Source organism: Chenopodium album, chromosome 5 (assembly GCF_948465745.1).
Source record: "Chenopodium album chromosome 5, dcCheAlbu1.1, whole genome shotgun sequence".
NCBI lineage: Eukaryota > Viridiplantae > Streptophyta > Magnoliopsida > Caryophyllales > Amaranthaceae > Chenopodium > Chenopodium album.
Window position 1 is genome coordinate 76,809,979 of NC_137838.1, and position 27,304 is coordinate 76,837,282.

Below are 27,304 nucleotides of genomic sequence, written 5' to 3' on the forward strand. Positions count from 1 at the left end.
GATTAATTATATGTATTTGATATTTATGGTGTCTTTTTTTATTTAGCTTGTTATTTGCAATTATATTAATATATTTTTATGTTTATAACATGATTGCTGATTGGCTTAGATGGTTGAATAACCAACATTATGATTATAAGAGGTTAGGTGTTCAAACCTGAGATATAATGAGATCAAAGGTTGGATAGGTGACGTGACGTAATGAAAAAAGGTCAGGGTTTATATGACACATACATTAACATTCTTAATAACGTCTTTTAATATATTGGTATAGATTTTTTATATATATTTTCACAAACAACAAAGTTGTAAATATAAATAATGTAATCATTTATGTGCACAATCACCAACATAAACTTGTGAATGGAGAAAATTTTAAAATATTGGTTGTGTCATAATTTTTCCATGCACAGAATTACAAATTCTTTTTTGTTTATTTTTTATGGAACCAAATTAAATTCTTATCACTTAACGATTGACGACTTAGAATATGTTTAGTTTAACTTATTTCAAAACCTTTTTACTTATATTAAATTAGATCTACAAAAATAAGTTGTTATTAGATCATAAAAATGAATTAAAAATACTTTAAGTATGTGATTTTTAATTTTATTGCTAAAATATCTTTACTGTCGTGATGAAAAAAAAATGATAATTACATATTAATTAATAAAATACACATTAATAAAAAATCTAATATTAAGACTTTGTATGATGTATTTTTTCCTTAGCTCATACAAAGTCACGAGATTGAAAATTTAGTCAAATCAAATAAAAGCATATATGTCGTACAAAAAAAATTAAATCGGAACAGATAAGAAAAAATAAGGTAAATTAAACATACTAACATAACCTTATAAACACTTAGATAGACCGAGCCACCTCACTGTTTTTGTTATCGTCATCAAATTGTTTCTGCCTTTTTAGGAATTATTATTACTTTTTTTTTTAAATTTTTGTTGGTTGTTTCTTAGTTACGATTTGTAGTGTGGTGCCATACCTTGGAAGATTAAGATTTTGTCTTCCTGACTTTGTTTGGATCAAATCGATGGTCTACCCTACACATGGTAGGTGACATTGCTTCTTGTCCATATAATATAATCGATTAAATTACTTGCTTTATATTGCGGTTTAATTTATGCAGTTTTTAATGCACACTTTAATCATAATAAGCATACTATTTTGTTTGTTCTTTAATGTTCGACTCAACTATGACCAAATTGGTTCACTAGTATGAAGTATTCATGCATGAGCACTCCACTTTAGGAGAAAGATCGAGATATAGAAAAAGTGTGACTAAGTTTGATAGTTTAATCTAGCGTGAACATGAATCACGCAAATCAGTTTTACATATTTTATAACTAATTAGGTCCTTTTCTTTTGACCTGTTGTGATCTGCTTTGCTTACTATAAATAAGTTGCTCTACTTTACCGAAATTTACTCTGCTCTGTCGTGCTCTCCTTTAAAGTTAAAATAAACAGGGTCTAATCAAACAATGAATCAAGTAGAAAATTTGTATCGGACTAGTATAAGATATTAAGAGCAAAGCCTACATACATATTAAGGGATCCATACTATAAATAATACTTGTAGTTTATAATAATAAATACATATAGATAATACTATAAATTAAATTAAACTCCTAGATCCCATCTACATTACACCAAATTATAGTCATTCAAAACAAGGTGCTTAACTTAATTAGCTTAGTTTAACTTTCTTCCTTCACCTCTTCTTCTCCCCTCTCTCTCTCCTCCACCTGTCCTTTTCCATCACCAACCCCCTCTCCACCCACTTCACCTTAAAACCCTTATTTCTCCCCCTCCCACTTTTCCAAACACACCCTTTTATTTCTCTCTCCTTTAAAAATAAACACCAATTTACACAACCAAAAAAAAAAAAAAAAAAAAAAAAAAAAACAAATTAGTAGTACATAAAATCATATATCATGACTCTTCTTGTTATTATCCCTGCTTCACTGCTCTTGCTTTTCTTGGCCTATAACTTATTCGAACGATTTAGATACAAGTTACCGCCCGGCCCGAAACCGTGGCCGGTAGTCGGTAACATATACGACATCGGGCCGGTTCGGTGCCAGTGTTTCCACGAATGGGCCCAAAAGTACGGCCCAATACTCTCGTTTCGACTAGGGACGAAGCTGAACGTCGTCGTTTCGAATGCGGAACTTGCAAAACAAGTATTGAAAGAAAATGATCAAACATTGGCTGATAGACATAGAAGTAGATCATCTGCTAGATTTAGTAAAGATGGTAAAGATCTTATTTGGGCCGATTATGGGCCTCATTATGTTAAGGTTAGGAAGGCCTGTACTTTGGAGCTTTTTACCCAGAAAAGACTTGAGGCTCTTCGGCCCATTAGAGAAGATGAAGTTACTGCTATGATTGAATCTCTCTTCAACGATTGCACTAAACCTGGTATGTCTTTTTTTTTTTTTTTTTTTTTTTTATAATTATATTTTGAATATTTTATCTGTTTTTTTAGTTGCGATGTTTCTATTCTAGGACGTCTGTTAAAACATAACTTTAACCATTAATATATATAATCGGGTCATTATCTGAAATATTTGTGGTGATTTAAATGATTTTAGGGAAATTTTATGTAGGTTGAAGTATAAATGCATTTTTTTAATGGATGTAAAATACTTTTATTTGCTTTAGGAAATAAAAAGAATAATTTGATGAACTATTAAATATTTTTATCCGAATTTATGGGGGATAAATAATTTGTGTGAAAGAAGTGAGCATTTGGAAGAAATGGGGACCATGGCTTAATATAATTAAGTTTTATCCTACAATTAGCATTTTTTTTTTCTTTTTTAAGTGCAAGCATTTTGGAAGGATGCTTTTAATTAATCTATAGTGCATATCTTAAATTTGATATGACAAAGACACACAAAAGAAGTTGTATTTGTACGCAACCACTATGGAAATAATCATGCATCCAATTACACGGGTTGCAAATCTGATGTTGGCGTGATATCGGAATAGAAAAAGGTAGATAAAGTAAGAGCGAGGGTATTACCAATCAAGAGTCATGTAATAGCCAGAGAAAAAGGAGTTGCAAGTTTTAATGTTGCTTAAAATGGTTGTGAATCCTTGTGAAATTGTTTGAATGTGCGGCACCAACAATTTGTTAAATTAAGCTAACCGGCAAAATTGAAGGGCCCATTAAAAAGTCAGGTTTCAAGTGTTTGATCATTTAATGTTATTTCATTCACAACATCAAAATTGGCGGGCGACTGACCTGGCTTCTTTTCTTGTCAGATTTTCTTTTCACTTTTAATTCTAATAATAAAAACATAGGAGTGTGAAATATGATCAATATTAGCATGCTTGACTACAAATTAATACGGAGTATTAATCTAGAGGGTGAACCGGGTAAAACATAAAAAAATATACAGTTAATGATAATATTAGCGTGCTTGACTACAAACTAATATTAGTAATATCTACATAATCTTTTGAGTACGAGAGTCTTATGATGTAATTTTTTTTTTCTATTTTTTCACTTGCATAGAATTTTTAGAATTAACCATAAGGCGACATAATATTGTGGTGGGGAAGGAGCTTTTAGACAATTTATTTATTATTTAATAATTGATTGTTTGTAAAATATAAACTATTGGAAATAAATATGAAATTTTTTTTGGAACCATATAAATAACATGCCACCACAAACATGTGACACCACATCCTTTATGGAGTTATATCATTTTCTAGGTGGAGCAAAGGAATTATTGGCTGAAAATGTACCAAAATTTTCCACTTTGATAATGAACTTTCATGTAAGAGGAGCTACAAAATAATTAAATGATATTAAAAAATAACTCATTGATTGTCATTTATAAGAATATGAGGTTATAGTATTAAAATTAAATTATACTTTAAACTTGACAAATTCTTTTATGTAATTATTGACTTATATTTATGTCTTATTACGTTTTTTGTAAGTCCGTCTGATCTAAGACTAAGATGCGCTGAGCTACGAGTATTTGGCTTATACTAGTCCTAGCATGACCCGCCGACAAACCCGACACTTGCAAATATACCAACTAAATACAAGTATTCCATATGCCAGCTACGTACTTTGCGGGTCAGCTAATTTGTTGATTAGTAAATAATTAAATATTTAATTAATTAGCATGATCTTTGTTTAGTTTTAAATTTTTTTTAATAATTTTTGTACTGCGTATGGATATGTGGTAGGAATATTATATAGAGCTCAATAATTCTTCGATAATAATGGTATACACTGTTTCACATGTCAAACACATCATCACCTTATTACGGAGTACCTACATTGAGAAATTTGATATACGGAGTCGTATAACTTTATCTAAGATAACATAACTCAAAATTGACCTAGACTTAAATTGACCGTACAACTTTACTCGAGATATATAACATACTAATTTGACTTTAACCTAGATCAAATCGATTTTAATTAAGTTGCGAGTAGTTGATCACAGAGACTATAATTGAAAATATTATATATGTGCTGAAATATGCAATGTATAGGGTCAAACTTGATTGAACTACGTACTTATACAATTAATATAGGATGGTATAGCACGTTAAGCGTACATATTTTCAATAATTATATTGATAATTATGAGCCATGTGCAATGTACAAATTATTAATCTCATCTTACCTGTTTAATTTTGTGGTACAAACTTAATATTTTGTCACAAATCTCACAAGTCACAATGATGAATTTGGGCATGTGAAAGTTAGTGGGCAAACACCTTTTCAAGTGTCATCTTCTTGATTAGAAAATTGAATACTTAACGTCTTCTTTAATTTATCTATATACCAATAGCCATTCGACAACGTTAAGAGTACTGTTTTCGCTTTAATAATTGTTATGCTAGCTAGTTTCTGCTTCCTCCGTTTCACAATATAATGTACAAAGTATTCTTTAACTATGTGATTGTCAAGTGTGGTTTGAACCACATAGTTTGATACGTACGCATATCTAAACTTTGGTTCGCTTGACTCGGCCCATTTTTTACTAGGCTAGACACACTGGCTAAAGTCAAGCATATTGAGCCATATAAGCCGACTTTTGGGTTGGAGTAGATCAAAGATTAGTATACCTTGCTTTATTTTTCCTTGGAAGGAATAATTAAGTTAGGTGAACTATCTTTTTTAGTCTCATTTGATTTTGATTTTAGCTAATTGAACAAAACCATTCAATTTGACTATAAAACAATTGCTTGATTACCAACATATCACCTAAACCTCATGACTATTCCCTAGCTAAAAGACATACATATACTCCATTTGAAAATAATCGTCGAATATTAAAGAAAAATTTGACACGATTTTCATATTTGTGCACGAGTTTACCAATCAACACCCGGTGTTGGCCTTGTTTGGTTTACTACCACTAAAACGTCGTGAATGTTAACTTACACACCATATCAATTGCAACTTTCACGTACGTTCATTACATGAAGTTTGATTATAGTTGAACAAAATTTGATCTAGAAATTATGGTAAACTTTGATACTAAAAACATGTTTTTTATTTTTTGTTCGTGCAGAAAACAAAGGAAAGCCCCTTAAAGTAAGGCGATACATAGGGACAGTGTCATTTAACAACATCACAAGGCTAACTTTTGGGAAGAGGTTTATAAATGATAAGGGAGAATTGGATCCCTTAGGAAAGGAATTCAAGGGTATATTATCTAGTGGGTTTAAAAGTAGCAAGACAAGCTTCTTGGCCGAGCACCTACCGTGGCTAAGATGGTTGTTGGTGCCTCTCGACAAAGAAAAGGGTGAGGCTGCTGTGCACAATGCTCGGTTGGATCGATTCACTCGAGAAATCATGGAGGAGCATGCTAAAGCCAAGTCTCAAAACATTGGTGGTGTAAAGCAACATTTTGTTGATGCCTTGCTTGGCCTAAAGGATGAGTATGATCTTAGTGAAGACACCGTGATTGGGCTTCTTTGGGTACGTATGCATTCTTTGATAACATTTATAAAATTCAATTTCTAAGTTTATATGTTATAGTAGCTAAGATGTCCATTCTTTTGATTTGGTGCAGGACATGGTCATTGCTGGAATGGACACAGTTTCCATCTCGGTTGAGTGGGCTTTAGCCGAGCTAATAAAGAACCCAAGAGTACAAAAGAAGGCTCAAGAAGAGCTAGACCGGGTTATTGGGCAGGATCGAATCATGACTGAAGAAGATTTCTCGAACCTTCCCTACTTACAAGCTCTAGCCAAGGAGTCCCTAAGGCTTCATCCTCCAACCCCTCTTATGTTGCCCCACAAGGCCAAAGCTCATGTCAAGATTGGTGGATATGACGTTCCTAAGGGCTCGATTGTCTACGTAAATGTTTGGGGTTTGGGCCGTGACCCCAATGCTTGGCGCGATCCTCAAGAGTTCAGGCCAGAACGGTTCTTTGAAGAGGATATCGACATGAAGGGTCATGATTTCCGGTTACTTCCCTTTGGTGCAGGTAGACGTATCTGCCCGGGAACACAACTAGGCATAAATTTGGTCACATCAATGTTGGGTCATCTTTTGCATCATTTCGATTGGAAACCACCAAATGATGAGGAAATTGAAATGAAGGAAGCCCCCGGAATTGTCACCTACATGAGCACCCCTCTACAAGCTATATTTTCGCCAAGGTTACCAGCAGAGCACTTGTATAAACGTGTACCAGTCGATGTGTAATTTTCGTAGCATTTGTAGTTTGCATACCTGAGTTGATCAAAAGAAGGAAGGAAAAGAAATAATGCAAGGCCACTATATATTTTTTGTATTTTTACCATGTGTAATTTCTGTGTACAAGAGAAACAGGAGTTTCACCTTGTTATGATTTACTTCCAAATGGTTTAGTGCATCACTTTAGCTGAAAATTTTTTATACAACGGTTGCACCACAATTCAATCTTACTGAACAAATACTCTTTTTGGTACATTTCTAATCACCATCATACTTCTTGCAAAAGCTATAAACAATTTCTGCTGCTCGGGCTTGAGTAATTAGCGCGTAAAACAGTAACCTGTCATAAGGAAGGACACGGTACACAAAAGTCGGATTATAGTTAATTACAGGCAACTTAAACTTGAAAGAACCAAAGTTTCCAAATCCATGTTCCAAAAAAGCTAGAAGTTTACAATTGTTTCTCCTTAAGCTTAACTAGAGTGTAAACATAGTGTTAGCATTTCGAAAATGACAGCCAAAGAACAAATTTGCAGCTGCAGATTGAAGGCTTGAATCTGAGGAGCTTCAGCCATGACCTGCATAATATTGGAATCACACATGAAAAGATTAATGAACAACATAGCATGTATTGAAACATGCATTGATGTTTAAATTCACGAATGAAAATTATTATCAAATACATGTCAAAAAAATTCATGGAATGGTTTTCTGAGTTTGGCATGTCTAATAGAGCAGATATCGTTCCTGGTTCTAGGAAAGGAGTATACCGGTACCTGAGAAGGCCAGTGAGTGAATATCGCTTGACACATGATTACATCTAAAGGATCCTCATGAACTTAGTATAAAAGGGGTATAGTACACCCCTCCCACATAACATCACGCAAACAAAATAAAGATCAAGTTCATATAACTGTTAACCATCACAGATGAGGATATGAAACTATACCGATGGACATAGACCAAGCCACGGACTCAGCCATTGACATGAACTCAGAAAATTCAAAACCAGCCATAGACATATACTCCGAGGGATCTCTTGTAATGCTAGTTCCATCAAATTTACTCAGCTGCTCCAGTAATACGAACTTTCCCTGATGATAACTGCAAAAGTGACGAAAATGATCATAGTTTCTCAACAGCATCATTACAAATCACGATTAATTCAGATACTTCTCACTATTATTGAAGCTACAAGAAGCAGACATACAGATAGGAGGTTTTGCATGTAATTTGACTAAACTACTGGCACTAAAAACCTGATATTATCATTGTTAAAATTGATCAGTATGATGTTGTTTAACCTTATTTCGCTGGAGCAAATACTCTTTGTGAGATCTGAAGATGCAGCACAGAAAGCCTTATTGTGTATTACAAATGAGTACTATGTGTCACTATGTAAAGCCAATAAGACTTGGGTCTATGAGTTCACAAGTCACTGGACCAACCAGAAAACCTTTTAACTCTCAGATTGAACATGTAAGAATGCATATACATATGAATGATATGATTATTATACATTAACTGATGATGTATAGATGAATGAATGATGATGTATAGATGAATGATATGATTATTATACATATGAATGATATGATTATTATACATTAACTTAATTTATGTATTTAAGTATTTCATTGTATCTGTTTGATGCTATCAAGCAGAGACAGTATTCGGTTTGGGATTGGTAGCCAGAAAAATTAGTTGAATCCAATCAAGACACTCCATTTCACTGTCAACTACAAATTGAATCTGGGTAGCCTTAAAATTTATATAACCTTTACAGCCATTTAAACATAGTTGGAAAGTTAAACCAACCCCTAAGAGATAATCAGATCTTCAGTCTCACTTGAAGGTGGTGACATTGTGGACCCAAAAAAGACATTTTGAAATAAAAAAGATAAGCTTAGTCATAAATTGGACAATGATAAATATTATGCAGAACAAAAGCAAAATGATTGTGTTACAAGATTGTTTTAGGGGTCAAATAGAAGCAATAGAGCTATAAGTTTGCTCAGTAATCATATAATATAAACACACTGAGACAGTGAGACATAAGGACATTGTAGAGATATAAGGTATAAGCAAACTGTATGAAACAAATCAGAGTCTGAGTGAAAATCCCCAGTGATTTTGCTAACAGCAAGGAATTAAGGACTTACACAGAGTTACATTGTCCTGAAGACTGGTCTTTTTCACCTACACTGCTTCCGTCAACCTCTATTTCTTCCATGTCTAGCATGCCATTGGAGAAAACCGTTTTAAATCTATAGACAAAACAATATTGCAACAGATATGTCATAAATTTTTCCAAACTTGAGGCTAAAAGCAACCAGACAACAATGACCTATGATTCTGTGAATTAAGAATCAATGATCGTATTATGCACTGCCACTCATTAGACCCAACAAAATTATATAGTAAACATGTCACAGAAAAAAATACACTAGGAAAAGCATAGCAATCTGTCTAAAAAATATATTTTTAAACTTACTTCTTCTTCTTCCCTCCAGTCTTGTCATAAGTACCTACACCTTTCTTTCTGTCCAGCAAAATGAGACTCTCCGTAAATGAACAGGTGAACCAGGAGCGCCAACACCCACGAACACCAAGGCCCTTAGTCCTTTCCATCAGTGGATCATAGGACACTAGCTCTCCTTTCTTGGAAAACCCCAAAACATCCCCATTTTTCCTCAAGCACTGGACCCAGCCTAAACCAGCACTTGAATTGATGTCAATACTAACCACTTTGCTCCATGAGCTCCCCACAGTATATTCTCCCTTGACCCAGATCTCACAACGTTCCATTTCATTCCCTACTGCGCCTCCTTTGAGTACAGAGTGAAGGACCGACAACTTAGAGCAATAATCTGCAACACTCAGATCTAATGTGCATACTTTGGCAAGAGCATTAGGCAATTTCATCTTCTTGAACTTCTCTTCTTCCACATCAAAAATCAGAAACCAGTTTCTGCTGAAAGCAAGGGTACTAGCATCCCTCTCCCAAGCAACCCAGTGAACAGCGCCATTGAGAAAACATTGAGACCACCAGTAGTCACATATGCAAATATTAACCAGACTGTCAGCAGGCACGTACCTCCATCTACCTTCCTTAACCGAATACAGCTCAACAGTAGGAGGAGTCACATCATACATGGCATTTTTTTCGCGCATGTAGCTTATTCTCACCACCTTGTGAGAAGCCTTCCTAGTATCATACCCAAAGCCAAAAGAAGATATGTGGGCACCTTTAACAACATAATTCACTCTTGGCACAGGAAGTCTGATGTATTTGCGAAGCAAGGGATTCCAAAGGATTGTAAGGTAGGTGTACCCAAACAGATCATCAGAGAGACATATCAGACCATTAACAGAACCAACCACACGGAAATAATTCCCAACTTCTCCAATTACAAAGGGGCAAGTTAAGGTGTAGCAAGGCTCAAGGTCTGATTCTTTTTGGGATGAATCGAGCATAAACATGTACTCTTCATTTTTCTTGGGAGCATTTGTGAATTGCCTATACAAGAGAAGAGAATTACCCTCCACTTGAGAGGAATTCTCGGTGTGGGCAGCCACAAACGAAGAGGAAGTAATGAGAGTGTTCCAGGGTTTGCACACACACAGACATTGGCCTATAGTTTTCACTGGCAGTTTTTGCCAGATTGTCAACCAGATTTCTGGAGGGATTTTAAGGGTTTTTTCATCAGACATTTTTGACAAAGAACAATATATTGACCAACAATTGTTTCAGACTTCCTCCAAAATCAGGTAATACTGTTATCCTGAAATCAATGGTTTTGAAACATGTATTTAATGTTACTAATACAAAGATTATACCATACATAATTTAAACTACTTTAATACAGCACACAATCACACATAAACATGAATTGCAAGGGTATTTGTTTAGATTTTTTACCTTAAAAAAATGGACAACCAGATCAAAATCACAAAATTTAATAGTAAGAACACAATGTACAAGAAATCTGTTATAAATTTTTAAAAAATACTTTTAAATAAAGATCTGGGTATGGTTGAAAAGGAATACTTAAATGTATACATTCAGCAATATGAAAAAGAAAAAAAAATTAAAAATACACAGATCTTTTAAACCAAAAATTTTCACAGGAAATTATCAACAACAACAAGAGCATAGTAAAAAATAATAAACAAAACAAAATATCAAAAAAAAAAAAAAGGGAAGAAAATTCTGGGAAGCTGATTTTTTTTTTTTAAAAAAAAAACCTTAAATTTGAGCTATAACCTTCAAATACACAGAATCTGGAAAAATGTGGGTTAAGTCACTTAGAATATAATTTGAGTCCGTCAAGAACAACAATCAAGCAGGTTTAACACAAGCAAGTTCATATTTTAGCCAAAAACAGAGCATCAATACAAAATCCAAACTATAAGAAAATTTTAACAATTCCAAACTCAAGTATTTTGCACAAAAATATTTTAAGCTTAACATTATAGAAGGAGCAAAAACACAAATCAAACAGCTGGAAAATTCTATGAAACATAATTTTTTTTTATATAAAAGTAAAATTTCTGCAACATTTCAAAATCTGGGTTGGAGAGAGAAAAGTGGTTAAGAGAGATACCTTCAGCTTGATTTTATGGAATGATTTTGAAGCTCTTCATTGATGAGTGAGAAAAACTGCAGATTTTTTTAGCATTAGAAAAATGAAAATACAACAAAGAAAAAATGGATTTCTTATATATTAAAAGAGTAATTTTTTTTTTTCTTTTTTCTTACAGTAGTTTTGGTTGCCTTGGAGCCCAATTAAGTGGGTGTACAGTGTAGTGCAGTACTGTATAACAAGGAGAAAGATGGAAATGGCGAGGAGTGTGAGTCTTACTAAAAGACAAAAACAAATAACGATTCTTTTTTTTGGCTTCGTTTGAGAAGAGGTATTTTAGTAGGGGTGGTAAAGATATCGATAGCGCATACGTTTGTGAATAACTTGCGAATAAGATCGGTTTAATGGGATTTTTTCTATTTAATTTGGTCTGATCTGATTTGATTTGATGTTATGATTTATAAAACTACTTCGTATTATAATTGAATTATAATCGGATTTATACTACTCCCTATACTTCTATAGTTTACACTACATAAGACTAAGTGGTGAGGTGCAATAGTTGCTAATGAGCAATCTCGGTAACCTAAAAAAAAAAAAAAACTTGCAAAAGAATTGGAGCCAATTACAGGTATGTTGAATTGTTGAGGCTTTAAAATCAGAAATAAATTCAGCTGTTTTAATTCCGCATAATAAAAGCAAGAATCCGCAGGTTCCAATCTGCATTTTTTTGAACCGCAACAGAAACTGATTGGGTATCCGATTATCCAACAAATTTTGATATAAAGAACTATTTATTTTTTAAATAAAAAAACGAAAAAACTTGTATGGAATTAGTTCACTAACTGCTGAAAACTTAGTTTTATCACCAAAAGAAAAAAAAATAATAAAATGAAACTGAACGGAAAAGCCACATAAAGCAGTGAACGAATTATCGTGATACTAGAGTACAGAGGGCTATTACAAAAATGCCCTGTTGTTTTACTTACAGGTAGAAAACAAGAGCAAAATTTATCTATTTTTCCTAGAATACCATTCTCTAAAGGCTACAAAGCACAAGTTGCCTCTAACTGGTACTGTCCTTCTCCATCTGAAGATGGTGTAATGGAAGCAAACGATTAACGAGTAGGAAGCAGTTCTGAAACTCACCGCTTCAGTGTTCAAGGAAATACTCCCAAATAAATCTGGATGGAAAATGTAAAACTGGTAGTATTTGTAGAGATATATCTAGTCTTCAGATGTTTTGCGTGCTCTCTTGCTTAGTTTATCTTGTTGACGGTATCTTTCTCGCCGTTCCTCTCTCTGCCGTTTTCTTGACACCACCTCTTCTTTTGCCTTTTGAGCCTCCAACTTTTTTCTCTTTTCTTCATCCTTTTGTTTTCTCTTCTTTTCCTGCACACCAACAAACATCACAAATCAAGACTGTTTCAGCATCATAGATTAATATTGCCAAACCTTTTCTTGCTAGCTCAGTAACTTCAAGTCCACAAGTCATCGTACTAAAAATAATAAAATCAGTTTATCATTGACAACTTTAGTATGCTAAAAATACTCGAACATCTGAAGTTTATCATTGACCAACTATGTCACAAATACAGACCTTGTGCCCATTCAAAAAGATTACTTTGGCCAGCAATGCAAGCACAAACACGGGAACAGTCTTATTTTCCTATGTAAATTTAGGTCAATAGATCAATCCTTTGGCAACATCTACACAATGCTTGGAGCTAGGCGAAGAAATACCAAACTGTGATCATTTTTATAAATGACAAAAATTACTGCTGCTGACAGTCCGAGAAGAGTAAATCAAAAGGATATAACATTTATAGTTCATATTAGCACAAAACGATGCAAAACTCTACAAGCATGTGTACTACTGTCATGGCCATCAATGTAAAGCATACCTTGCTGTGACGAATCAGCTGATAGTGTTGAACCAGCTTTAGGGTTTTCTTCTCATCAGGTTCTGCGATAACAGGTCTCCTATCTTTAAGAAGTCCATTAACTCTTTTAGGAATATCTTTGGGCTTTGTTTTGAACGGGAGTGCTTGTTGCAGAGACTTGGGAATGATCAGTGGATTGAATTTCTTCGGTTGTCTCTCAATTGGCTGTGAAAAATATACATAAAGACGTGAAAATTCTAATTAGATACACGCATACAACCAAATATAAAAAGATTGTACAAGAATTTCTTGAAGCTAGAAGAAAAAGAAACTGTGTGTTTACCCTACCTTGTACAGAGAATCCTTATTGACAGGAACTGGAAGAGCCAGTTCTCTCCTCAATTCTGCAACAGTTTTCATTCCTTTCCAAGCTCGATCACGAGGTTGCAAAGCTGTTGTCAATGGATTAAAAAATTTTGGAACGTCCACATTAACCCATGTTGTGAAGAATACTACATCACTCATAAGGATCTTGTCCTCAAATGTGCACCTTGCAATCCCTCCCTTTGACAGGATGTCATCGTTCTTTGATTTATTGCCAATCACTTCTTTTGCAGCCTGCCAAATCATACAGCCTCTCATATCAGAAGAACTGCCCGTGCACAAATCTAAGTCAAATATAACCTTAATTAAGAGGCACCAACTATCACAAAACAGTATTCCATTAATATTATGTCTGCCTTTGCTTGTTCCAGGAGTTTATTCTCCTGCCACCATCCCAGTTCCTGACCCCACCCAGCTTTGTTAAGAATCAAAAAGAATATCGAGGGGGTGGAAATAGGAATAAAACAACCAATGAGAAATATAAAGTAGAAGATGAGAAGTTCAATTTCATTTTATGCCTGACTAGTTATAAGTCTTATAACATGGCAGGCAGCTCCACAATAAATATAAAAGAAATAGCTAAAGCCCAAATAAACAAGAAAAGAAACTCAATTGTTAACTACTACAAAGACTAATACCAACCGCAATTTACTTAAGTTTATTCCTCATTCCCTTACCTTTTTTACTTGTCCACGAATTCCACTGACAGTTCGAATTGCTACACCTTCATATTTGGCTATTTCAAGATCTGAAGTAAACATATTTTTGATATATGCTGTTTTCTTGTAGATCTTGCAAGGTTCACCAGTAAACTTTATTTTCTTCTTTATCTGGGCAGCATGGTTGAACTCTAATACAACAGCAGTTGCTGTGATTCTAAATGATGACTGAGAAATTTCATAGAACAAGGAGAAGAAATTAGAGCACGAAATAAATAATAAACATCATCAAGCATGATAGAAGAAATTTTGAAGGCAATTTCTGATGCTGCTACACTTAATTTTGAAGGCAATTTTCTGATGAGCACCAACTATCAAATTTGGAATAGCACCAACCATCATTTGGAATAGCACTAACAGGGTTAGGATGTTTAGAATGAGCTGGGGATAGGGATAGAGGACTCAATATTTATATCTTTTTTGGCATGATAGAAGAAATAAATTGAGGATTAAACAAAATATTTACTATACTGACCTTTTAAAATTGTATAATCTAAAGCTAATTATATATAAAACTCATCCTCTCTAACAACTATTGTCCAAAACCTCCATCATTTTCATGTGTAAAGCGTAAAGCTAGATTATATGCTCGTATTTGTAACATTCATTCTTCAAATAGTTAGTTTTTCAATACAGATTATTTTTTAAAAAAAAACAAAAAAAAAAAACAAAAAAAAAAAACAAAAAAAAACAAAAACAAAAAAAAACAAAAACAAAAACAACTTTGCGCTTAAGTGTAGAGGCACTAATCGAGCGAGTCAATCACGAGCTGAGGGGCTTGACTGGAATCAAAAACTTTTTACATGTGATCGCTACTCACTAAGCTCAAAAAGGCCTTGCTTGACTCAAGCCCATAAAAGTTTGGAGTCGAGGCTAGTCTATTAGCTCACGATTTGCTCATTAAAGTTTTGGTCCTTTCGGAATTCTTTTTAATTTTCTTCACTTCACATTTTAAAAAAAAAATGTAAGCATCAATTCCTTTTTCTTTAAATTGTATATTAATAAAATATATTGAGTTGCTCACAAGCTTATAGCAACTCATGTTCATACACATTTCAAGTGGTATCAAACAACTATTCCTTATGTCTTAGATACTTAGACATAAACAATGGGTCAATTTGCACCATAAAATATGTATTAAAAAAAAAAAGAGTAACATCTAAACCATACCAATTTACTTCTTTTTCTTAATAAAAAAAAATGAAATTCGGTGGCCAAACAAATTTATTAACTAATCAGGAAAGCTACTTTTAAAAAGTAGAACAGTTTTCTAAAAGTTTGGCCAAACAGAACCATAGACTCTGATTTGTTCGACTTATTTCAAGGATAAGATTGAACAAAATAAGTTCATACAAAATAAATTTATAGTAGACAACTTAATACAAACTAAATTTCTTAAGACAATTTGATTCACGAACAATATAAGTTCAAAAAAAATGAGTTCAAGTAAAATAAGTCAGATAGAATAATATAAAGAGAAATAGAAATGTCTCACCAACAGCAAGTGTTACAAGAAATATGATCAACAAACCAAACTGCAAAAATTAATATATTCGAAAACAAAACTATATATACTTCAAAGGTAAGAACTTAACAAGTTGTCATAGAGTGGTGACTAGTGAGGTTCACATGACGGCCAATAAATAATTTTTAAAAATATAGGCAGCCTGATGTATAGGATATGCAAATTTCAACACACAGTAGGGACACATGATATAGCGTATACAGTGCATTATCTAATACACTGAGGTAGCTAGGCACTCGGGGTGTTGGTTCATACAAATCAGGTACAAATTATGTGTTTAGAAGAAGCTAATCCCATGCAAACATGCATTGTTCATAATTATCTCCCACTGGCCCCACAAAAGTGGGCATATATTACCCTCCCCGACCCCCTGACCCCCAACCCCACACCTCTTGCCAAATACAAATTTGATACCCAACCATTAATCAAATTTGCCAAAATGAATCTAACCTGATTGTTCGTTAGATTCTGTACAGCAACAACTCCAGTGTTCGGGGGAGCAAGAGGACCATAAAACATTGCAAGGCAGTGCATGTGCTCAGGGGTGTACTTGAGCATACGGACCCGACCATCACGATCCTCAATTGCATAAACAGGTATTGTCTGGTAGCGCCTCCATCCCATAGATACAATTATAGGATCCCTAGTCTTAAGAACTTTCTTATGCCATCTATGTCGTTTTAACCTGACCTGCAAGAGACAGTAATAAGAAAGTGTAATCATCTGCATCCACTGTTAAGATCAAAGATTTCGAGAAACTGCATCTAGATTCAATAAGAAAGGCCATGCTCATGATAAAAAAAAAAAAAACAAAAAAAAAAAACAAAAAAAAACAAAAAAAAACAAAAAAAAAACATTATATCACAGAGATATAGAATAAATATGTAGTGCAACAAAGGTGCAGCCGTGCAGACATACATTAATTATGTACGTAGTACTTTAAATACATATTTACAAATAATTCAAGGATGGAACCAAAACAAAGCACAGAAATGGAATACATACCTGCATGTATCCAACATTCTCTTCCGCAAGGCTAATTCCTCCAACTAGGATAGGGTGTGAGGGGTCAAAAAACTCAACCATCTCACAAGGAACGGCTTGAATTTCCAATCTCACATATGTCCCTGTTCTAAAGCCCTCTATTTCTATCCTAGTGGCTTCATCCAGATCATTGAGCTCAGCTAAATTTATTTGCTTTTGAAGTTCAATTTCATCTCTTAACTGCATACACAAACATGAAGTAACAGTTTTTTTTATAAAAAAATAAAATAAAAAAAATAAAAATAAGTGCTCAAATTCAAAATCAAATTCAATAGAAGGCCATCATTTCCACCTTCTCAATAAACCCACTATCATTGGCCTTGCTGCGATCAGATTTTGCCTCAGCTTCTTCACCAGTTTCTCCATCAGGTAACTCAGATTTATTAAATGTAATACTTGATTAAGGTAAACAAACAAAAAAAAAATACTTAGAATATATATTTTTCAATCGCTAATCTAATTCAAAGTAGAGAATAGAAGAAAGATATTGATGCTGGGATGATATAGAAAAAATTAGGATTGAAATCTAACTAGCTACAGAAGCCACAAATTATGACAGACATAAAACTAATAATGCATATTAGATGCCACACAGCTACACAGAAATACAGACTACTAATCTTCAGCATCTGCTTCCTTCTTTCCTCTACCCTATCTCAGTTCTAGAACAAGTAAAGACTGGAGAGACAAGCCTCATTTTGTCAACTCATTTGGCAGAAAAGATCAGTACAAACCGTTGTTTTTCCACAAGGGAGGATGTTTGTGTGTGAATGTGTGGAAAGTTAAATGAAGTAAATGTAGGTGATTAAGACATAAACATTTTGAAAAGGATATTGGGAATTAAACTTTGCACGAAGAGCAAGCTTTTTCAGCTTGCGTTCTGCAATTATTGCATCATCTTCTTTCTGTGCCTCACCAGCTTTTACAGCTACACCACCCTCTTCACCTGTTTCTAAATCTTCAAAATCACCATAGACATCATCATCACCATCACCACTGCCGCCAGTCTCAGACACCGTAGCTCTTTGGGCTGCTTTTGACCAATCACCGGTAACAAAACGGTCTCGGATGCTTTGAACAACATCATCATCATTCCAATTCTTGGCATCCATATTACTCGTGGATTTTGAACAATCATCAACATTCACATCACCAGCACCCAGACCATCTGTCAACTTCTATTGCTCAAAAAGTGAACAGATACATCAGATTCAGGCATTTGATATTAATCAGGTAAGATAGAAGTAAATCACCAATTCACTAAAGTACTCTTTCTAATTGACTCATAGTTCAATACTAATTTAGTTACAATTATAAGTATGAGATGTCTACTTGAAAATCTAAATTTGAAAGATGTCAGCCACAAACCTTGGCTCCCTCTCCCTTCGGTTTGAAGAAGTCATCATCTTCACTTTCATCATCACTGCTTCCTTGTGATTCACCTATATCAGATGCAAGATTTGGTATGGGTTTTCCATATACAATTTGCATGAGATTCATATTCTGTCGGGACACTGTTCGTTCCAACAAAGAATCTTTCCATTTGGAGGCATTTCCAATATCTTCGTCCACTAGCACATAGAAGGAGAAGAGTTAGAAGAGAGATCACAGCATAAGATTGGGAATTTGGGTATTAATGAAACATATGAATGGGGGACTCCTTTCTCATGACTAGATGGACTCAAAATCAGTTCTATCTGAAGACAATTTTCATAAATGTAGAACAATAAATCACTTCCCTTTGCCCCACCTCACCCCACTTCTCAAATAAATATATATGAGGTGATGTTCTTAGATGGCAACTGTAGTAGATGTTCACGTACCAACAGCGCCCCACCCACACCCAGTCCCCACCTCCAAATCAAACAAATAAACAAAATCCTAAGAAATAACATGGACAAGCCACAAGAATACCCAAACATGTATTGATATATCTATATACATGCACAAGACACAAGCATGGCAATGTAGTAGATGCACACGTACTAATACACCACCACTCCCACCCCCACGGCCCCACCCCCCAAATAAATAAATACTAGAATCAAAGAAATAGATGCACTAGCCAAAAGCATACTGGAACAATTTTTTGTAAAAAAAGGACTAATATGACTACACTTTGTTCTCTTCACCTCAATCTAAAATAACTAATACTTATCCTTGTTTAAATCAGACTAGATCATGAAATTTCATACCAGACTAGATCAGATCTTCTTAATTTTGTCTGGTTACTGTCATATATCAATAATATCTTATTTGTAAAAATTATGAAAATTATATATTTGAAAAATAAATGTTAAAAAAAATCTAACAAGATCTCACTTGATAATGTTTTTTCATTTACATTAAGGTCAAAGTTTAGTCAAATTAGACAATCCGATCAGACCCAGATTTTAGAAAATACAGACCAGAACATCTTATTTCAGGCAAAGAGAACAAAGCCTAAATCAGAAACAAGCACGGAGCTGGCTCGGAGAAGTCAGTATCATCTTGCATACTGCAATAGTCAGGCAGAAGCTTCTAGGTATGTAAGAAATAGACGGGTTAGTCCAGCTAACAGCTTTAGAACACAAAGGCAAAAGAAGTCTACCAGAATTTTATGCAGACTTATAGATGATCAGGTTAACGCAATACTCAATACCCTTCTTTAGAGATTTTTATTTATTGTACTACCTCCGTTAATAGTTATGTGCAACTTTGGGGCTTGACACGGTCGCCAGTGCAAAATTTGATAAAGGTGATTGATGTATTCTAAGGGTATGTAATTAAGGTAGAGAGAGAATGTTTGGATAATTAATCAACCACCCACTGCCACCACCAAGACCAGCCAACACCATCCATACCGCCTTCATCAACACCACCGCCGGCTTCACCGCCAACACTACCACCCCCACGAAACCACCACCACTCCCCACAAAACCCACCACAACTTCCCACAAAACCCACCACCAACACTCCCAAGAAACCCACACCACTACTTCCCACGAAACCACCACCACCCCCAATTAAACCCACCTATACAAAACCCACCCCCACGAAAAACCAAACCCACAAAATCATCCCCACCAATTCGACAAACGCATTACAAATTGAATTTTTTGAAAGTTGAAGAAAGAGAAAGATCTCAAACCCATGAAACCCACTACAAAGTTCTTGAAAGTTGAAGAGAGAAAGAAGATCTAAAAAAGATGTAAAAGATAATGAGATTGAAAGAGGGGAGAGAAAATATGGGGGAAGATGATGGAGAAGATGAACCCCCACGAAACCACCACCACTACCAACCCCATGAAACCGCCATTCTCACGAAATACCACCACGAAATCCAGATGAAATCCCACCGCGAAAGCCCTACGAAATCCCAAACAAAAACCACCCTAGAATCCCAGAAATCCTACGAAATTATTGAAGTTGAAGAGAGAGAAAAAAGATCTATAAAAAATTCAAAGAGATAATTTGATTGAAAGAGGAGAGAGAAAATATGAGGAAAGAAGATGATGAAGATGGCTTTGGGTTTCTTAAATTGAAGATGAAGAGTTGATGAATTAGATTGGGTTGGTTGGGGTGAAAATTGGGTGAGAATTAGTGATTAATTAAATTTGATTATAGTTAGTAATTGTGTTTTAATTTTTTAAATGAGGGTAAAATATCTATATATATATAAATAAATAAATAAATAAATATATATATATATATATATATATATATATATATATATATATATATAAAATAAAAAAAACAATTCTTTGGTAAATTTTATTAAGATCTAGTTATTTAGGTCATGTAGGATTTGTCCTAAATTTAACTAATAATATGCAACACCTCTTGACATAATCTTGTCTCTTTGGGCACCATCTTTCTCTCTTTTCAAGATACTCCCTCCATCCCACTAAATGACAGAGATTGCCCCATATCCCCTACATCACTTTTTTAAAAAGTTTGTTCACTTGAAAGCATGAAGAGTTGTTGATTGCCTGATTCTACTTGCAATAATTTTTATACCTTACTTTTTGAGCTTTATCCGTCACCCTCTGTTTTTTTAAATTCTTTGTGTTCTATCTGATCTATCTTGCCCTACTTTCACTTTTGCACTCTACACATTACTCTAATTTCTTAGCTAAAATTCTTTGCTACACTTTTCACAGACGGTTTGGAATGATGGTTCATGTTAACTGACCCTAAATCCTTTTGGAACAAACGCTTTAAAGCTGTTGCTGTGGGGTTGTTGACTGAGGAAATACACTGTAAGGGGAATGGAAAAAACTCAATGGGACATCTAAAATAGGAATATGGGACATTATTAGTGGTACAGAGGGTGTACATGTAGGACCAAGGGCTTGGTGGAAAGAATATTCCAGCAAACTCACACTCTAGCATTTGACTTGACAATGGGCTCTATTTCTCAGGCATTCAACTCTGATCACTCTAGGGGTTGGGCATAAAATTCCCCTGCTCTGAGAATGAAAACGATTAATGATGCAAAGTATACTTTCAGTAGAAACGAATGCCCTTTTATGTCCATGTCCATGGAGGTATTCTTTCCAGGCCTTTTACTCATTTTATCACTGGAGAAAGAAAGTCTTTTTCAAAACCTAAAAGGGCATTTCCAAATTTCAGTAACTACTATTAGTACCAAAGATCAAACCAATTTCAAACACAAGCTTCCACTATATAACATTATGTAACAACTCCTATTTATTAATCAAAACCAACGACATGCATGAAAATTTCTTTATCTATGTATCCAAGCAAAGATGACACTTATTACAACTCTAGAGGCCCCAACCTAACATCTTCCTCTGCAAAAATAATTATTGAACCTTGTATGTAATTGCATTATTTTTCCTTTTATAGAAGTTGGTAATTTGGTATTCTTGGCAAATTGCATTGATCTGAACTCATGAAAGAACAATAAAAAACAATTCTACGTTTGGCCCAGAAAAAAGGGATAGAAGTAGGCAACAGATCGAAAGATCTACAGCTCTTATAAAGAATAGTAAAAATATCAAAGTTATCACAGATTCAATGGCCCATGCTTGATAACCATCTAGAAAGTATCACCATAAGATTCTAAATCTTTCTATTCTAAGATCAATGAAGGTTACCTTCCATATCTTCATCAGGCCCATCATCTTCAGAAGGATCTGTACCGGAACTTCCTACTTCATCCTCCTCCTTCCCGTCACTGTCATCATCTTCTTCTTCTTCATCATCGTCATCTGAATACTGCAGTCAAATTTTCTAAAGATGAAACTCTAAACTTCTGTGCTAAACTGCTAACTTGTTCACCAAAAACAAAATTTATTTACTAAGACTTCTTAACTATCAACTATATGGAACATCTTAAAGAGTAAAAAAAAGGTATGATAAAGTAATAAATATGATAAGAACAAATTAAACGCAAACATGGAATCCTGAATTTGGAATACATCAAAATCCAAAGTTGGCATTTCATTATGCAGTAAACAAAATGATAGAAATAATTTAAAATTTCTGCATGAGTGTCAAAATTGTCATTATAATGCCACTGTACCGAATATAGGGAAAAAAAATGATATAATAGAAAAAACACATTTTTTTATGGCTGATTGGGGATAACTGCAGGCTTTCCTAACATACCAAAGTTCATGGTCTAGATAAATAGATGAAACGAATTTAGGAGTAACGGATATTAGTGACCATTAATCATATATTTCACCATTGGATATCCCAAAGTCTAGTGGAGGCTTCTCTAAGTGATAAAGAAATGAGAAACCTTTCACTACGTATATGACAAGACAAAAAAGGTAAGACAATAAGCACTTGTGAAATTTACTGACACCAAATAATAATAATTTCAAATGAGGAAGAAAATTCTTCCAAGAGAGATTAATCAAGATTTCTAAATCTTTCATTATAGAGGAGCTTATGCCTGACAGACACAAGAGTGCAGGTATAGTATCAGAAGTCCAGAAGAACAGTAAGCTAAAACCAATAATCAAACTTCTGATTCAAAACCTTACAATAACATGGACCCTGACCAGCTCCCTACCCCTTAAAAATCAGCATAGAAACAAACAACGTGAAAAACATACTAAGTAACAATATTAAGTAATAGCGAAAGCTGCTTTAAATTATTAAAGCCTACTTAAGGAGAACAGTTTGCAAATTTACTAGCTCCTTAAATCTTTAATTTTATAAGGTTACTAGAACTACAAATGTCAACTGTAGTGTAATCTAATTTATAATTTTACTCTCTTATGAAAGGCCGTCAAGGAAGAGAATCCAGAGGGAGAGATAGGGGAGAACATATATAAGGAGGACAACTTGGAAATAGAAGACCATGACATGAACCCATATTTTATCACCTTAATCACAATACAACGTGCTAAGAACAAAATACCTTTTCATCAGCATCATTATCGCTATTTCCGAATATCGCTTTCCTTCTGATCCTACCATCAGAAAACTCAACATGTTCCTTGAAGTTTTTCCCCAATTCCTTTTTAGCATCACTAGACCCATCTCCCAGATTCATCATATTGTTATTTTCTTCAGCATCTGTATCGTCATCTGAAGAATCTGAACTTTCTTTGTCAGATCCAGCAGCATCATCATGTTCATGAATCCGACCTCCGGCAACAGGAACATCAGCATCACTTTTATCTTGTTTCTGGCTAAAAAGATTGATGAAGCGTTCTTGTAACTGCTCATCAATAGAATACTTCACATTCTGAAGCTGTTTTACCAACTCCTCACCAACATCATGGCGTTTTCCTAGTTACACAGGGTATGGTTGAAGATATCAGAAGACACAGAAGTTTGGCAAAGCAACAACAAAATAATAAACATTGATAGCAATGAGAAGGGAAAAAACAGCAACTAAAGAGCAGACCTTTACGTGCAGTGCTCTCATTTTCATCAGCTCCTTTAGAATATTGTACAAAGTGGTCGTTTATGTTTATATAGACAGCATCTTTATCATAAAGGAGGTCGCCAACACCAGACATAGGAGCATAAAATAATTTTTCCTTGTCACGCAATCCTTTCTTTTTAGCAGCTGATGGTAAAGGACATGGATCAGCCAAGCTTGTAATGCTGGCCAGGTTATAATCACCAACACCAGCAATGTGAACCTAAAGAGAAAAATCATTTGATTTAGATTTATATAAATTGATGATAACGAATAAAACCCAGATGTGTTTTGGCATGTCATATTCAAGAAAAAAAATTCAAAGTCACCTACTTTAGTTCCCTTCTTCAAATTACAACCCCGCAAATAACCATAAACTGTGACATTCCTGTCACATTTCTTGTCTAGCTGCACTCTCTCCGGTGGAGTGACATCTTCAAAACGGTCTGCTAGCACATAAGGATGAGCAGTTCGCCAAGACAATGGATGAAATTTCATAACAGAGATGAATCTTGCAAGATTATGGATTTCACGCTTATTGTACCTGCATTTGGTAGATACAATTTAGAAAAGACCCAACGCAATTAAACAAATAAGATCTAAGAAAGGCAATAACAAATAAATGGTACTCACTTCTCATGAATAAGACCAGATAAGTAAAATAATTTGGCTCCATCGTATATTTCAGTCCAAAAACGATGTTTGAGACGCTGCTTTGTCTTTCTTAATCTCTTTACATCCTTGAACTTATCAAGGTGTGTAAGGACTCCCATAACTTTCGGAAATCCATGAACTTGCATGACATTGAGAAATTCAAATGTTTCCTAAGAGCAATAAAAAATCAGATACTTACAATTGACTAGTTTGGATAAAAATAACGAAAAACTAAGCTAAATCAAACAAATAAATACTTGCATGGCAAAGAAGTAGATATGATTCACTTGGAATTCTTAGCTTTGCCATTAGATAGTTTTCTAAAGACAACACCCCTGTAATTTCAATTGAGAATAACATCTGAAGGAAAGCCTATTTTGTAGAAAAAGGAACAAAAACTCACCATTTCAAAGCCATAACTCCCGTCAATTAGAAGCAGAGCCAAATCAGCAAATTTCGCACAGTCAATCATGGCATTTATTTCATTAGGGCACTCCACAAACTGAAGACGTCTTTGTTTACCTATAATAAGAAGGCACCATATTTTAATCCATTTCAAGAAATCCATAGTCTTCAATATTTCATTTTTGAAGCTAAATCCTATCAAAAACATCACCATTCAAACAAACACCTAAATGAAGACAAACAAACTTGAAACATATTGCCTCATAAATTAGACATGGAATTTAAGCAACTGTGAATCGAGCAAACCTGATACGATGGTAATTGGACCCCGAACATCAGGCAAATTGTGCCTGGTGTAATGTTTCACAAGACACTTAATCAGCAAAGATTTCCCTACCTACAACAAAATTACAACACAAAAAAGTCAGCAACAATATCAACCCCCAATTATCAAACACATTAACACAAATTAAAATTCATCTAGTCAAATATATCAAAACCCCACCTGAGGAGGGCCATGAACTACAACAACAAAAGGCGGGGGATCGCCGATATTGCGGTCTATCGTCGGAATGTGAAGCTTCCGCTGCTCTTTCTCCGTGGAGCGCGACTGTAAACGCTTTGCTTTCACATTTGAACGGAAAGCAAATGCCTAATAATCCCAATTAAACAAATTTTACAGTAAGAACCAATATCAATATCAAAATGCAACATCTTAACAAGAACAAAATTTACAATTTCAAACCTATATCAGTATCAATTTACACCCCCAAAAAACAAAATTTCACGAAAATTAAAAAGGAATTCAAATGCAATAATCAATAAACCTTAGGGTTTCGAGTTGGGTTTTTCTTGGTATCATCAAAACCATCATCTCCCGCTGCCTTCTTGTTTTTTTTAGCCAATTTTTTGGGACCAGCTTGCCGAAACCTGTGAGATTTGTGAGACTGTTCTTCGTTCCCCATTGAAGCTAAAACCCTAGATAAACCCTAATAAGCTTTCTCAGTGGGAAAAGAATGGAGTTTTTGGGAGTTGAATATGGTGAGAATGGAAGAGAGAGAGAGAGAGTTGCAGAAATCGAAGATGGTGTAATAGCAGAGTGTTGTAAAAAAGGAGGCGGGTTTACGTTTGAGGTTGCCTTCAACTCTCTTCTGCAGGGAGACGAGGGTAAACTCGGTAAGCACATCACTTTACGAGAGACGAGAGTTACAACTAGTAGGGGTGTTAATCGGTCCAGACCGACCCCGGACCGGTCTTCGGGTCTAGAAATTTATTTTTCTGGCCTTCGGTTCGTTCCATTTGAAAATCCTATAAAAATCGGTCTAATTTTATTAAAAAAATATGTGAAACTTTAAATAATGGTTAAGATTATCTTAATGAGTTTAAAAAACTTTAAATTTATGAACTTTTTGTCCTAAATATACAATAACTACAAAAAAAAAGATTAAAGGGTAGATTTTCCATTACTTTTTCAAGTTTTCCAAAAAATTAATAAAAAATTAGAATTTTTTATATAAAAATAAAACTTAAATCGGTCCAAAGCGATCTGATCCAGGTTTTGGACCGATTCTTTCGGTCTGGTCCGGAGTTAGTCCTTGATTAATCGATCCGATATTTTGTTCTTAAAATTCTAATTTTCGGTCTTTGGTCAAGTCCTAGTCTGGTCTGGTTCGGTCTTTGACTGATGAACAGCCGTACTTACAAGTACTCGTACCAAAACTTTTTACGAAAAAAAACTAGGGCGGCTAGCTCACCACAGCCAACCATATTCGAAACCTTTTTTGGTTTGTATTATGATTCAAAAATTAGTTGGCATCTTAAAGTTGGAAATTTTGCCAAATACAATTTTTTAAAGTACCAAACTATTAACTATGTCAATTGCATTCTTCTAAAATAAAAAATTGTAAATTGCAATCAAAATAGTTTTATAAACTTGTCAATTAACCCCCTATTCAATTTTTTGCCCAAAATCGCCTGAATGCATTCTCTTTTTCCTTTTCACTCTTCTTTCTCTTTGTTGCACTTTACACTACACACTCCGTCTACCACCTCCAATCCATTTTCTCACAAATTTGACAAAATTTCACCATTTGAGACCAATTTTCTCAAGCTTTGTTTAGAGGAGAACAGATTTAGTGAATTGTTATTTGCCACAATGAAATTACTCAAGCTATGGTATTAAAAGATTTCTATGCCCCTTATAATTTTGAATATTACATAACAATCCAACCATTATTAACTACTAATTTAACTTTGTCCTACCTTGACCATAGTCAAGCCTTAGCTCCACCTTGAACATTAGCTCCACCACCCATACCACCCACTCACCTTAACTGGTCCACCACCACGACTCCACCTTGACTGGTCCACCATGACTCTACCTTGATCATCATACAACACGACTCCACCTTGACAAAATTAAATTCACATTGGAATTTAAAAAAAAAATAACCATAATTCAAATTACATTACTAATTTAATCACAGATTCGAAATTAATTTATTGATGCTAATT

At 34.4% G+C, this 27,304-nt stretch overlaps 3 protein-coding genes across 4 annotated transcripts; 1 reads left to right on the forward strand and 2 right to left on the reverse strand.

Moving 5' to 3' along the window:
- The first annotated feature begins 1,785 nt into the window (after nt 1–1,785).
- LOC145632346 (cytochrome P450 98A2-like) lies at nt 1,786–6,859 on the forward strand. The gene is made up of 3 exons (XM_081684699.1): nt 1,786–2,436; nt 5,568–5,977; nt 6,072–6,859. The coding sequence occupies exons 1-3, from the start codon at nt 1,950–1,952 to the stop codon at nt 6,708–6,710; spliced, it is 1,536 nt and encodes a 511-aa protein (XP_081540825.1). The 5' UTR covers nt 1,786–1,949; the 3' UTR covers nt 6,711–6,859.
- Nucleotides 6,860–6,979: 120 nt separating this feature from the next.
- On the reverse strand, nt 6,980–11,483 carry LOC145632347 (F-box/kelch-repeat protein At3g23880-like). The gene is made up of 5 exons (XM_081684700.1): nt 11,309–11,483; nt 9,196–10,486; nt 8,864–8,968; nt 7,651–7,805; nt 6,980–7,279 (listed from the first exon to the last, which is right to left on the reverse strand). Exons 2-5 carry the CDS (start codon nt 10,413–10,415, stop codon nt 7,269–7,271), a joined length of 1,491 nt encoding a protein of 496 aa, XP_081540826.1. The 5' UTR covers nt 10,416–10,486; nt 11,309–11,483; the 3' UTR covers nt 6,980–7,268.
- A 506-nt stretch (nt 11,484–11,989) lies between these two features.
- Nucleotides 11,990–25,937, reverse strand: LOC145632345 (uncharacterized). 2 transcript variants are annotated; one of them, XM_081684698.1, is made up of 18 exons: nt 25,618–25,937; nt 25,296–25,442; nt 25,097–25,187; nt 24,789–24,907; nt 24,365–24,555; nt 24,065–24,275; nt 23,714–23,954; nt 23,222–23,595; nt 21,945–22,065; nt 18,211–18,413; nt 17,675–18,017; nt 17,135–17,229; nt 16,804–17,022; nt 16,249–16,488; nt 14,232–14,441; nt 13,519–13,788; nt 13,192–13,395; nt 11,990–12,679 (listed from the first exon to the last, which is right to left on the reverse strand). In XM_081684698.1, the coding sequence occupies exons 1-18, from the start codon at nt 25,753–25,755 to the stop codon at nt 12,515–12,517; spliced, it is 3,582 nt and encodes a 1,193-aa protein (XP_081540824.1). In that variant the 5' UTR covers nt 25,756–25,937; the 3' UTR covers nt 11,990–12,514. The 2 variants fall into 2 exon arrangements, with proteins under 2 accessions (XP_081540824.1, XP_081540823.1); XM_081684697.1 differs by having other exon boundaries at nt 17,675–18,020.
- Between the last annotated feature and the right edge of the window lie 1,367 nt (nt 25,938–27,304).